This window comes from Haemorhous mexicanus, chromosome 13 (assembly GCF_027477595.1).
Source record: "Haemorhous mexicanus isolate bHaeMex1 chromosome 13, bHaeMex1.pri, whole genome shotgun sequence".
In the NCBI taxonomy this organism is placed as follows: domain Eukaryota; kingdom Metazoa; phylum Chordata; class Aves; order Passeriformes; family Fringillidae; genus Haemorhous; species Haemorhous mexicanus.
Window position 1 is genome coordinate 13,316,402 of NC_082353.1, and position 12,989 is coordinate 13,329,390.

Below are 12,989 nucleotides of genomic sequence, written 5' to 3' on the forward strand. Positions count from 1 at the left end.
TCAGAATGGCTGGTGGTCAGCAGTGTCCTTAAAATCACTGAAGATAAGTGAAAAATAAGAAGGAAAGGAATTTAAATTCTATGGAAGTGGCTCTTCAAGAGCCATTTTTACATGGAAAAAAATAAAGGTATTTTATGATTTCAGCTCTTTTGTTCTATAGGATTTGGATCATTAGCATTGCTTGTATAGAACAACCCAGATACACAGAATCCCCCAAGCACATCAAAACCATCTTGTAATTTATGTGCATGTGAGTGAGCTTTGAAACTGAGCAAGGCTTTCATACTAAAAAATATGATATATAAAATTGGATAATTGCAAAAGTTTAAAATAGAAGTAGTTCACTGAATGTGTATTCACTAAGCTGTCTTGTTCTAAAGGAAACTTATATTACCTTTCATTTTCCTCATAGAAACTTGAGCATTAGTAATCTTCCATGCTTCAGTAATGAGATCCAGGTAGCAAGAGCTGCAGATCAGAAGGTGCCAAGAATGGTAACTAGTCAGGAAAGCTCTAGGCTGGGTCAGATTTGCTGCCTTCAGCAAAACCATTGCATCTCTTGGCCACTGAGAATGGCTGACTAAACACAGAATGTTTCTCCTGACTATAGCTTTGCAAGTTTTCTGCATTTTATAACAATTTTTGCAGATCTTCAGCTTTTTATTAAAGGCAAGGTAAGTGAGAAGGAATCACTTTCACCTCAGTTTTGGCAATGGAGGTAGCAGCTGGTTTAGGATCATTACAGAACCAGTGGATGCAGCCTCTGGTAGTAGCTTGACAGAAAAACCTGGGTTTTTATTGGTTTTTCAGAGCAGTAGAACGTCAAATGACGACTTTTAAATATGACAGAAGCAAAGTTAAGATATAATTTGCAGATATTTTCTGAGTATTAAATATATAAACTGTCTCTGCATTCCTTTTCACTTGAGATGTTACTTTTAAGCCTGCTATCTAATCCAGTGCTTTTTTACTCATCATTATTCAAGAGGAAGCTTGACAGAAATCTCCTCCATCTTCAGTGTTTCATGTGTGTTTTCCTTTCAAATGCAGGCACACAGGAAGCCATTGCCATGTGTCTGCACGTGGACACAAAACAAGGTGTCAGTGAAACCCTGTGTGACAAATCCAAGAGGCCACCCCCAATGACTCGGACCTGCAACACGAAGCTCTGCCCCCCGAGGTACCCTGGAATAATGGAATTATGTGGTGGCAAAGGAAGGGTTAATGGGACTTAAATAAACATTGCCTCTCTCAGAAAGGGTTCAGATTGCAGGACTGTGGTCATGCTTTTGGGATGGAATTTCACTACTTCCGTTTTCAACAAGGTTTTGGGATTGGGGTGTTTTTTTGGTCTTGTTCACTCCTTTTCCACTCTTCATATCTCACTGATGAAATAGGGGACATTTTGTGAAATAAATCTCTTCCATGTTGAATATCTGCCAGAGTTGGAAAAAGAGCATTAACTCTCCTAGTAGTGGAAGGAAAATTTCAAGGATATTTCACAGAAGAAAAGCTGAGGATATTCACTTTTTAACTTTACCAAATTAAAAAAAAATATGAAATTATGATTTAAAGTCACCGCATTTTAATGCTTCTTTAGTAGCCCCATGTAATTCTTGTGTTTATTTGGAGATTCTGGGGAAAGAACAAACCCAGTCTAAATCCCAGAAAACCTCTAGGTTGTCTCATCACTTGAAAGGGCCGTATGTGAAATTTTTGATGTATGTTGACCCATTTCTGATGTCTGACACCCCAGATCCTTTAAAAATTGTTTCTATGTGTTTGCAGAAACCTGCTCTTGTTAAATGTAGGGAACAAGTTAACAGGAACAGGATGCTTTATAGAAAACATATACTCATTTAAAGGAAGTTTTCTAAATATAAGAAAGGTCTATTTACATATTTACATTTATCAATGTAAACATCAGCAGGTTGCTAACAGGCTGTTTTTAAGAAGAGCACTCTAAAGGTAAATACTGGAGTAAAACTTGTCTGAAAATGACCGTTTATAACTTTATTGTTAATAAATTCTGCATTTGCTTGTTACCTGCAAGGTTTATAAATCTAATTTACGCTTTTGTGCTCCAGCCAAACCAAAGAGGTGTTTTAGCCATCAATCAATAGCTGTGCCTGCAGCTGTGCTTTTTGCTGGGCTCTGTCTGGATGAGACTGTTCGTTCCCCAGGGTGAGGTGGGTTGCTGAAGGAGAGCTCTTGGTGTGTTTTGGGGCAGGTGGCAGAGCGGCGCCTGGAGCCGCTGCTCGGCGAGCTGCGGGGTGGGGATCCAGAGCCGCGCCGTGTCCTGCCAGCAGCCCGGGGCACCCGCCCCCGCTGCCCACCACTGCAAGGACCCAAAGCCTCCTTCTCTGCAAGCCTGTAACCAGATTGACTGTCCCCCTGCTTGGCACGCTGAGGAGTGGCAACAGGTATGGCTGGGTCACAGGAAGAGTCTAAATGGGATCCTCTGGCCAGGGACTTGGAACTCTGCAGCATGGAAGGCAGCTCCCGACCTTCTGTGTGTGTTTCACCTTCTGTGTCATAGAACAAACTAACCCAAAAGCACTGCTTTGAACTCCTGTGCTGATGAGTAGCCACAGGATGAGGTGGAACTCCTTGTTAGGATTTCAGAAGGCTGGATACCTGTTATTCCATACATTATCTCTCTCCCTATGCTCTCTAAGCACAATAACCTTCTTTTCTTTTTTTGATATACTAAATGGTGAGTGACATAGATTTATGCATAAGATGCCTGTTTTTCCCTAAGATTTCTACTACTTCCATGCATTCAGGTAGTATGTTTGAGATTTGAACTCCAGTTCTCATCTCCAATATATTAAATATTTTAAAATTGAATTTTCAATGCTGCTTGATTTCTCACTGAAAGAAGATGTTATTTTTCAGGAGCACAGATGTCCATGCTGGTGTAAATGCTGTATTTGATTCTTCTCCTCCTTAGTGCTCACGTACCTGTGGAGGGGGGGTTCAGACCCGCAGGGTGTCCTGTAAGCAGCTGCTGACAGATGGAAGTTTCCTGAAACACCCTGATGACACCTGCCAGGAACCCAAATTGCCAACTAGTAAAGCATGTGCAAAAGTTGATTGTCCTCCTCAGCTGGTCGTTGGAGAATGGTCCAAGGTGAGCAAACCTCAATAATTCAACCAAAACCCTCCATTGTAACAAAAGCTCAGAGGGTTTCTGCCTGGGTAAATGAGCTGCTTGGAGCTGCCAGGGCAGCTGAAGCTGTCACAAAGCCTGTCCTGAACTAAACTGTGCATGCCTGCCTGCAGCCAGACTGATCACAGTGCTTCAGTCACTGGAGGACATTGCATGCTTTCTACCAGACATGTTTGCTATCAATAATTTCATGGTACAGCTTCCAAAAAGCAGATCTTTGCATTATTCTGGAATACATCCTCCTCCTTTCCTGATTAATGCAAGCTTGCTACCACTCCCCATTCAAAATTATTTAGAAAATTGAATTTAGAAGCTGCAATTACAGTTTCATGCAATACAACCTCAGAGAGAGGGTTGAGAGACTTGCCAGAGACTGTTTAGAACCTGGTGAGTTGTTTTTCTCAGGTACCAGATCTCATTGCTCTGTTTTGCCTATGGCTGGGCATAAATACTCTCATGTTACTTTAATTCATGACTTGCTTGCTGGAAAAACTGTCTGGTTTATGTTCTTATTGCCTGGAAAAGTGGAGAGAGTTTAATAACTAATATTAGAGCCTAATAACTAGACAACACCAGGATTCCTCTGAAATAGTGTGTGTGTACTCTTTCAGAACCAAAATTTAAAAAAAAATATTAAAAGAAAACCACCACAAAACAAGCTAGTTTAAAATTAGCGTGTGTGGTGTGGAGCACCAAGTTTAGCTTGACTACATCCTTCCTTTCACAGTGCTCAGTAAGCTGTGGTGTTGGAATCCAGAGAAGGAAACTTGCCTGCCAAAACCTCACAGCAAAGGGCCAATATGTCACATTAAATGGATCGATGTGCAGTGCTCTGTCTCCTTCACTGCTTGTAAGGTCTTGTCAGATGAATGCCTGCAACAGTAAGTATGTGAATTTATCTGGTTCCTTGCTGATTTGGAATGATCTATTTATAAAGAGAAATCTGTATGCACATTAATTCACTCATCTCTCTGTACTATCACAACATAACTTGGCACGAACTGAGTGTCATAATTACTATACCAGTAATAACAGGATTGCTTTTATTGTCATTTCTACCACTCAAAAACAAAGGTTATGATCTCAAGAAGTAGTTTTTAAGCATATATTACGGTACATACCTCTCACCCTCTTATGCACAACTTCATCTGATTTTTCCTTTATCATTTACACTATTCAAACTGGAAAAAAAAAAGAAAAATTAATAAATTTAACGTAAATTACAAAGGACATTAGAAAAGATAAGAATCCAGATCTGCCTTGTCTTTTCTCTGTATGTTTGTATTACACTGGACATTTTGCTTAACATGGTGGAATTCAAAACCTGAAACTCCGTGCCAGTGATAATTTTAGGTATAATTTCTATCTTTCCTTGTAAAAATTACAATCCTGGCCTCGTTAGCTGCACAGGGAGTGGTGACAATACAGACATTATTTGAGAAATCTGATGTTTTATTACTGTCCGTATAAGAATCTTTTCAGAAGAATTGTCTATGGAAATTGTTCAGTTTGGGCAAAATTGGCTAGTGGTACTGATGGTAGTTGCACTAATAGTGAGTTTAACAGTGATGGAAAACCCTCTGTGATACAGAGTGTGTTCAGTTACATCCACTAATTTAGAATTGGCTCATCTAAATGCAGGTTCCTTATATCTGAACCTGTGCTCCCCTTCCTTTACAATGGACAATATTGGTTTGCAGATTTGGGGAGCAGGGGGCTGAGAAGACGGGGGGGGGGGGGGAACTTTTAGTTTTGAGCTGGGGGAAAGCAAAAAGCCTTTATCAATGGCCTGGTTTTGATCACAGTCAGACACAGCCATGTTTTGACTCAACTTGCAGTGTTGTGAAGAAATAGCTACTTTATACATTTTGAAGCTTTGCTTTAAAAATTATTCACAAAACAACACAAGAAATAGAATAATTACTGATTCATACATAATATGAAACTTCTTTTCCTGGCCTGCATTTCAGATTAACATGCCAAAATTCTGAGGTTCAAAACTCCACTTAAATAAAGCCCTGTGGACTCTCAGGAATGTCCTTGGCATAAGGTTTAATAAAATATTTTGAGTTGCATATCTATCTGAATTTAATTAATTGTGGATAGTTGAATGGCAGTGGAGCTGGTTTGCAAATTGCTTAGTTCAGACTGATATTAATGTTACCATGTCAGCTTCCAGCACAGTGCCTAGAGAGCAGCACACGGGCTGCAGAGGGAGCAACATCAGCCAGAAAGGGAGCAGATCAAAGCCATAAAGAGAATCACTGTCCTCTCCCTGCATTTCCACCACCCTGTGGAGCAAGGAAACCTTGGCAGCTCAGATCTGCCTGGAGATCCTCTCAGAGTGCAGCAGGAAGACAGGGGAAGGTGTGAGGCTGCTCCACACCTGCAGTTCCTGCTTGGGTCTTACAGAAGAAGCCAGGGCTGGGACAGCAGCAGGCTTTGGATTCCCAGGAACATGCAGGAGGCATCTCCTCTGCATCTCCATCGCCTCTGTAGGACAAGGAATGATGTGCATGGGTGAGGAGCAGTGTGGCATGAGTGCTGTTGGGGGTTCTTGCCTTGGAGAGCAGTTTCTAAATCTCCCTCCTCAAGGTGATGCTTCTGTGGCTCACATGAGTGCCTTTTTTACTGTCTCATGACAATGCTGAGTCATTTTAGACTTAATCTTTTACCCTGAGACTGGTAATTGAGGCTGTTTTCTGATTTAGGAGTGCTTATTAAGTAGAAACATTCCTGACTCGGGGCTCTGAGAAATAGGAAATAACACCAGTCTAGCCCTGAGGTCACCAGGATCTGAAACCCAGCTGAAGCTGTTCAGGACCATTACAGGTCACAGATGCAGATGGATTTGTATCAGGTGATAATGAGGTCCAAAGGCTCCAGCACATATTCCTTAAGATTTACCTTGACCCTCCCAAACAGTCCATTACCTCAGCAGCTGCAAGATTGAATGACAGTAAGGGCCTAGAGAATGCAAAGTTATGTGGCCTCATACATTCATATGACCTTCTATATTTATACGGCCTGCCATCCACAACTCTGAACTTTGTTTCACTCTCAGCCTTGCTCACCAGCCACCAGTAAAAATACACACACCCTTTAGTGCTGAGCTGCTAATGAGAGTTAGTGGTCTGTCTTTTTTAAAGAAATGAAATGGATGAGACTTGTTAACATATTTATAAGTATGCACTGGGTTTAATTCTAAGCTGGAATAACTAGTGTAAACAGACCACAGCCTGAAGTATTTTAATTTGTGTGTTTAAAATTACACTTACTGTGTCTGTAAGATGGATTTTGGAAATAGAATATTTAATACTGGAACGCTTCCCTGAAAATAAATATTTGGGGCCCAAAAACTTATTAAAAACAGGACGCTACTTTAATAATTTTGGTAAACTGAGTGCCTAAAACAATTTAATTGTTGTACCATGTGAAATGGTTGGGGGAACCTTGTATCTGGATAACAAATGCCGATTTAAAAGCTGTGTAATTATGAAACCATGATATCCCCACAGGTCTGAACTCATTACCCAAAACATTGAAAATAACCATTTTGTTTTATAAGCATAAGAACGCACTCCAGGGTGTAGTTCCTATAGTGTACACACTTATTGAATGCTTGAAGCATTTAGCTTTTCACCTATTTCTTCACAGCATATTTGGAGCACATGTATACACAGCTTTTCGGGTATCATTTCTGTGCCATCAGCGTAGTTATCTTTTTATTTAAGTACCTCCCAAGTGGAAAAGCAGTACCGATTTCAGATTCAGACGAGCTGAGAAGTGTTTTGATCCCTGTGTCCATTTCCTGGCCATCAGCTCCTTCTGCGGGCTCTGAGTTTTCTCTCCGTCACATACCAAAGTGCTGGGTCACCAGACGCAGCGGGGCTGTTTTCTAGCACCGACAGCATTGTTTCCCGACCCTTCCCGTGTGGCCGGTCGGACCCGGCCGGGAAGGGCTCGGGGTGCGTGTCCCGCTCCCGCCGCGCTCTGTCCCGCCCTGCCCGGCGCTCCCGGCCCGGCTCGCTCCGCCGATCAAAGCGGGCACTGCTGCCAGCAGTGAGTCAGCACAGCGGCTTCCAAAACACCCCCTGTGCCTCCCAGCTCTGCCGGGAAAGCCTGCCCGTGGTACTGTTCATCCAGGCAGATCCCTAGAAACCTTCCAGCATCCAGGTGCCTGTAGTTCAGTGCAGGAGGAGTTTAGTAACACCCAGTGTCTCTATACCCAGCCTGCACAAAGCTTTATGTTGTTATTGCATACTGCTTTTTAAATTCATCTGATCGATCTATTCAGCCTCTAAAAAATCTGCCTTATTTCTCTCCTTCCTCGCTTCCCTCCCTGCCTTCTTGGCACAATACTGTCAACAACACATCTTTCAACCCTAATGAATTATCCTCAGTGTGTGATTACAGGGTGGCTTTGCCTATTGCATGAGCTGTGTTTTCACTGTCTGTTTCTTTCACCTCCTGCACTGCTATCAGTTTGGCTCAACTCAGGCAACCAGCACAGCCAGCCAACATTTTAAATAAGAGTCAAGGGGAGCCTTACATTTTGGAGAGATTCTGTTTTATTTAGGTCATTCTGCACTCAACAGTGCTCAAATGTGGGGAAAGTGATAATGTGTTCACATTTTTTTTAATACAGTTTTTTCATTTCCATCATGGTTAGCCATTCCGAGGCAGCAGTAGGAAATATGAACATTTACATGGAGTAATAAGTGGTATGGGTACATATCCATTCATATATCTGTGCACTATCTACCTCCTTCACACAGGTATATGTTGCCTGGATCCTTTTATTGTTAGGAGATTTGGGGAAGAAGCAATAGAATTCTTGGCCAAAGCAAGGGAATGTTAGGGTTTCATGTTGTTCATATTTTTGCATTTTTGCGACTCAGATAAAAGCTCTGTGTGTTGCAGTCTGACTTGAACAAAGTCAGGACAAGCTCTTTCAAGCATTCTCTGAAGAGCAGATTTTGTAAGCATGACTGCCAATGACTAGATGCTTTTCAACATGTTGTTTTCTTGCAGAGATCAAGCCCAAGCTTCCAGCAAAGTTTTCTGCCCATGGACCTCAGATTGTCAGCATTCACCGAGTTTATATTCAGACGCGGCCAGAGAAGCGCATCAATTTTACCATAGGAAGCCGAGCCTACCTACTCCCAAAAACATCTGTGGTGATTAAGTGCCCCGTGAGAAGGTTCCAGAAGTCCCTTATCCGTTGGGAGAAGGATGGGCAGCACTTAGAAAACTCCAAAAGGCTTGGCATCACTAAGTCAGGCTCACTGAAAATCCACTCCCTGGAAGCGGCGGATATCGGCGTGTACCGGTGCATGGCAGGCTCTGTGCACGAGAGCTTTGTGCTCAAACTCATCGGCACTGACAACAGGCTCATCGAGCCCCCTCCCCCTCCACAGCAGCCCAGCCAGCCAGATCACAACGAGGCCAACAGCCTCGGGGCCAAATGGCACAAGATGAGCAAAATGTGGCAAATGTGGAGCAAGAAGAATGAGCTCTACCTGGGTGACAGGCAAGTCAGTGATCAGCCGTTCCTGCGGAACCTTGGGAGCTTCGGGAGCAATTCAGCCGAAGAGTTCAGCTCTCGAGAGTTCAGGAACAAGCGCCTGGAGGCTGCAGTTCTCCAGGGTGCCTACAGCATGGACACTGCTCACTTCGAGGAGCTCATGAGGAACATGAGCCAGCTCATTGAAGCTGGAGAAGTCAGCGATGACCTGGCGTCCCAGCTCATCTTCCAGCTGATTGCTGAATTATCCAGGCATCCACAACCAACTGCTGACAAATGGAAGGGGGCCCAGGATGAGAAAATTTCCTCAAAACTCTCGAGCAAATCGCCAAACGAATCCGAACGTTTCAGCACAAAAACGGTTGATAAGTTAATGTTTGACCAGAAGGTTCCAGTTATTATGAGGCAAAAGGAAATTCCTCAAGTTTCCTTCAACAAAACAGTAACTGTACGAATTGGAAATACAGTTTTTCTGACCAAGAATACTCATGCTGTCAATCTACTGTGTGAAACAGCTGGTATGAGTGAAGTGAAATATACTTGGACAAAAGATGGCGAGACATTAAAAGCCTCTGCAAAGTAAGTGAATAGCTTCTCTTTTACTTTTGAATGACTTACTCTGTCGCTGTCAATGGAAAAAATCCACCCTGCTGTGCAATATTAGAACATACTGTTGTAAAAATGAGATAAGCATGGCCACTGGGCCTGCCATCTTTCTAGTTAAGTAATTTATTTTTATTCTTTTGAGTGTCTGTCACGTTGTTTGGCTTTACTGACATCCAAGTGTTTGGCCATTTCCAGGATACTACATAGGACGATTTACTGTTTTTATAAGGTGAAGTGTTTTGGATGTCCTGGCTGTATTTTTTGATCTGTTTTAATCATTTCAGCTGTGTCAGAAAAAGAGCAGATTTACCCTCAAATTAGAGAGGCTATTGGATTAGTTCAGATACTAAATACAGTGGGAACACATTAAAAACATCTGTCATGGTATAGATGAAAAGAAGTCTTAGCCCTTACTCATTTTAAGAAGGGAAAATATAAATGGTACCCACACCATTCTTCAACACACTATTTAGGTATTACAGGAGCTGCATTACTTCAATTGAAAAAGAAAAATATGAGCTTTTATGGATGTTTTTCAATACTTTAAAATATTTCTGTTGAGGACAGTGAAATTCAGACTAATAAAGAACCTGTATTACAATCACATTTGAGAGTGACAAATGAGTACAGCAAGCTGTTATAATCAGATATTTGCTCAAGACTGAGCAAATACTTCTACTTCAGTACTGATAAATTAGAAGCTTACCTGGTAATATTAACATTAACTTTGTTTGTGAGCCTCTTGGAATTATAGCTAGCTCTTGAGTAATGAAAAAACTGGTTCTGAAATGATAAAGACGCTTTTGGATATTTCTCAACATATTTAACTGATTAAATGCACTGCCAAGAAAAATATACTTCTGCAGGGCTATCAATTAAAGCAAAGACACTGAAATGAAGCCATTATAAAAAGTGAAAATGTTTTTGGAATCATGTGGCTTCCAACAGTTGTGTTTATTTTGTGAAATGTCCATGATTTTCCATTAATTTGTAGCAAGTGATGCTTCAGTTTTTGTGGACATGATGGTGTTTTGTTTGTTCACGAGTGTGTTTGCTTCCTAATTTTAGCCCAGACTGATATTCTTGCACTTAAGGCATATATTAGAAAAGTAGGTTTATTTCCTAATTTTTTTCCCAGTAAGGTTTCTTATACACAAATCTACATATATGTGTGTGTGGACCTGAAAGTGATGTTAATAGCATTACATCTGAAAGAGTGTGAGGAGCTAAATGGTCTTTATCTGTCAGGTTTGTAAAGAAGGATGTACTTGAGCCATGCATGAGGTGGCTTGTTTTGTTGAGACACAAGTATTTTTTATATTATTTTTTGTTAATCTATTCTGTAAATGTACTCGGTGTGGGAAAACACCAACTGCAGGCTTTTGGGATGTGCTGAGTGTATGGCAAGTCACGTAACTTAGTGCTGAGAAATGTAACAGAGGAGAAAAATTGTTATTTCCAGCTTCTTCCCCAGGCTCTGATCTTCCTCAGAGGACAGGCAAGATACTCAAGACACCTGTGAGGTTTTGGTGGAAGACTTTAACTTCAATGATGACATTTTAAAAAAGCCCCAACAATCCCAATCCCATAGCAACTTGAAAGTCAGGTCAGGCCATAGATTTGTGAATTCCCCAATCCTGCTGAAAACCAAGCTTGCTCCAGAGAGATCGATTTCTTGCCAAGCCTAATACTTTTAATTGTGGTATTCTGATTTATTCACACTTTTGTGCCCAGGGGATCCTGGTTTGTGGTAGCAAACTCACTGCCCTTCCAAGGGCTGCAAAGTAGGACACAGCCCTGTAGGAGAAGGGGATGTGAACAATCCTCCCTGTGTGTGTCCCTGAGAGCTCCCCTTCTGCCACCCGAGAGGAGGCAGAGCTGGGACTGCCTGTGCTGCTCTGGATCTGCAAACTCCTAAAAAGGAGCTTTGCTGCTCTATCTGTAACTCTTGCAAGGGGATTCAGCTGGGTTTGTCCCAGGGTAATAACCCTTGTATTTCGTTGATTATTGTGCAGGGTGATCCTGGACACCCCTGGAAGAGTGCAGATTCGGAATCCTGCTCAGAAGGAACTCGGTACCTATGGATGCCTGGTTGTTAATGACTCTGGTTTTGACATGGAAACATCACTGCTGTTGCGTGCAGGTAAAACAGTGGCGTTCCACACAACCAGGTTTTACACACACACACACACACACACCCCTATATACACATATAGACTACATATGTGTGTATAAATATATGCATATAAACACCCATGCCCACTGCAGTGTGAAATAGTGTCTTTTATTGAAACTCTGCCTGATTTAATAGGCAGCAGTAAGTTGGTCTTGCTGCTCTAAAACCACAGCAGGTGTGGACTCAGTCCGCCTGTATCTGTCCCACCTGTCATTTCTGGCTGCTGCTTTGCAGACTAAATTCTGTTCCAAACATGATGAATTTAAATACAAGATCTATGTTTAGAAGTTAAATAAAGCTTTACTATCCCTTTCATTTCAAAGAGGTGCCTGTCATCTTGTCCTCTGTGTTAAATATGACAAATCTGGAAGCCAGCAGTTTCTCAACAGTTGTTGGAGGTACAGTCGTGGCAAGAATTGGAGCAAATATTTTGATTGGATGTCCAGTGAAAGGTAAGTAAGAACTGCAGTGATGTTGCTTGTAATGTTGGAATCAGAAATTTACCTTATATCTTGAAATAAATTTCCATTGAAGCCTGAAAGTCATTGATCAATAATGGTTTTTTATTAGGCATGTCACCCACACCAGTCCTATTTCTTTTCTGCCTGTCGCTTCAATTTACATACACATTTGTAGGTTCAGGGTTTCCCTAAAATGGACTTTCTTTCCAAGAAGTGGTCTAGGGCTCCACTACAGAGCTTAAAGCCCACCAGGGTGAGGGGCTGTCTTGCTGCATTGGTGAGCATGGCCAGCTGACTTGCTCATCAAAGAACTTTCCTTATCCCTGTTGGAGATGCACATCTGTCTAGACTATTGTTAAAACTGAAAATGAAATCTCCAGCCGTAGCCTAATAGAACTTTAAACCTGCTGGTGAAGTAAACTCACCTTTTAGATCCATCAGTCTGCAGCTGCAGTGAGGAAACAAAGGAAAGTGCCGAGCTATGAGAGAATACAGATATTTTCTAGCTCAACATCTGTGGAGGAAGAATAATATCAATCAGAATTAACATGCATTAAGAAGTTCACTCCTGCATTTTACTTTCTAACCCTGTGCTGAAAAGGTATCTATTTTATTTTTAATCTTACCATTGCTATCTGTGAGGTTTTAAAGTGTAATATTTCAGTCACAGCAGCAATATTCTGTCAAACATTTAATAAGCTGAGCTCAGCCTTTTGTGAAGATGATGTGTGAAAGTGCAAATAACCACAAACGTTGCAAGTGAGTGCAAAGGATCTCGGAGCAGCCAGTGTGCTGCTCACATTTATGTGCTGGGAAATGCAGATCAGAGGGTGTTGATACTGAACCAGGGTAGTGATAGAAATATATATATGCAAATAGCTCTGCATACAATAGTGGCGCCAGGCTGACATATACTGGGACATGTGGCTCTGCTATTCACCGTTGTACCAAGGCTAATTCTTTGATGAAGTAATATTTTCCAACTGTAGTTTGGCAACTCCTTGTATAACTGACCTACATCTCAAATTCAGCAGAGAGTTCATGTCA

The 12,989-nt window shown here is 41.7% G+C and overlaps 1 protein-coding gene across 2 annotated transcripts in view; it reads left to right on the top strand.

Moving 5' to 3' along the window:
• ADAMTSL3 (ADAMTS like 3) overlaps positions 1–12,989 on the top strand; it is a 170,463-nt gene that overhangs the window by 135,561 nt on the left and 21,913 nt on the right. For both annotated transcript variants that reach the window (XM_059858472.1, XM_059858473.1), the window contains exons 17-23: positions 1,051–1,180; positions 2,231–2,423; positions 2,954–3,133; positions 3,900–4,053; positions 8,207–9,278; positions 11,321–11,448; positions 11,805–11,933. In XM_059858472.1, coding sequence (XP_059714455.1) covers positions 1,051–1,180; positions 2,231–2,423; positions 2,954–3,133; positions 3,900–4,053; positions 8,207–9,278; positions 11,321–11,448; positions 11,805–11,933 — 1,986 coding nt within the window. The remainder of the gene's footprint in view (positions 1–1,050; positions 1,181–2,230; positions 2,424–2,953; positions 3,134–3,899; positions 4,054–8,206; positions 9,279–11,320; positions 11,449–11,804; positions 11,934–12,989) is intronic.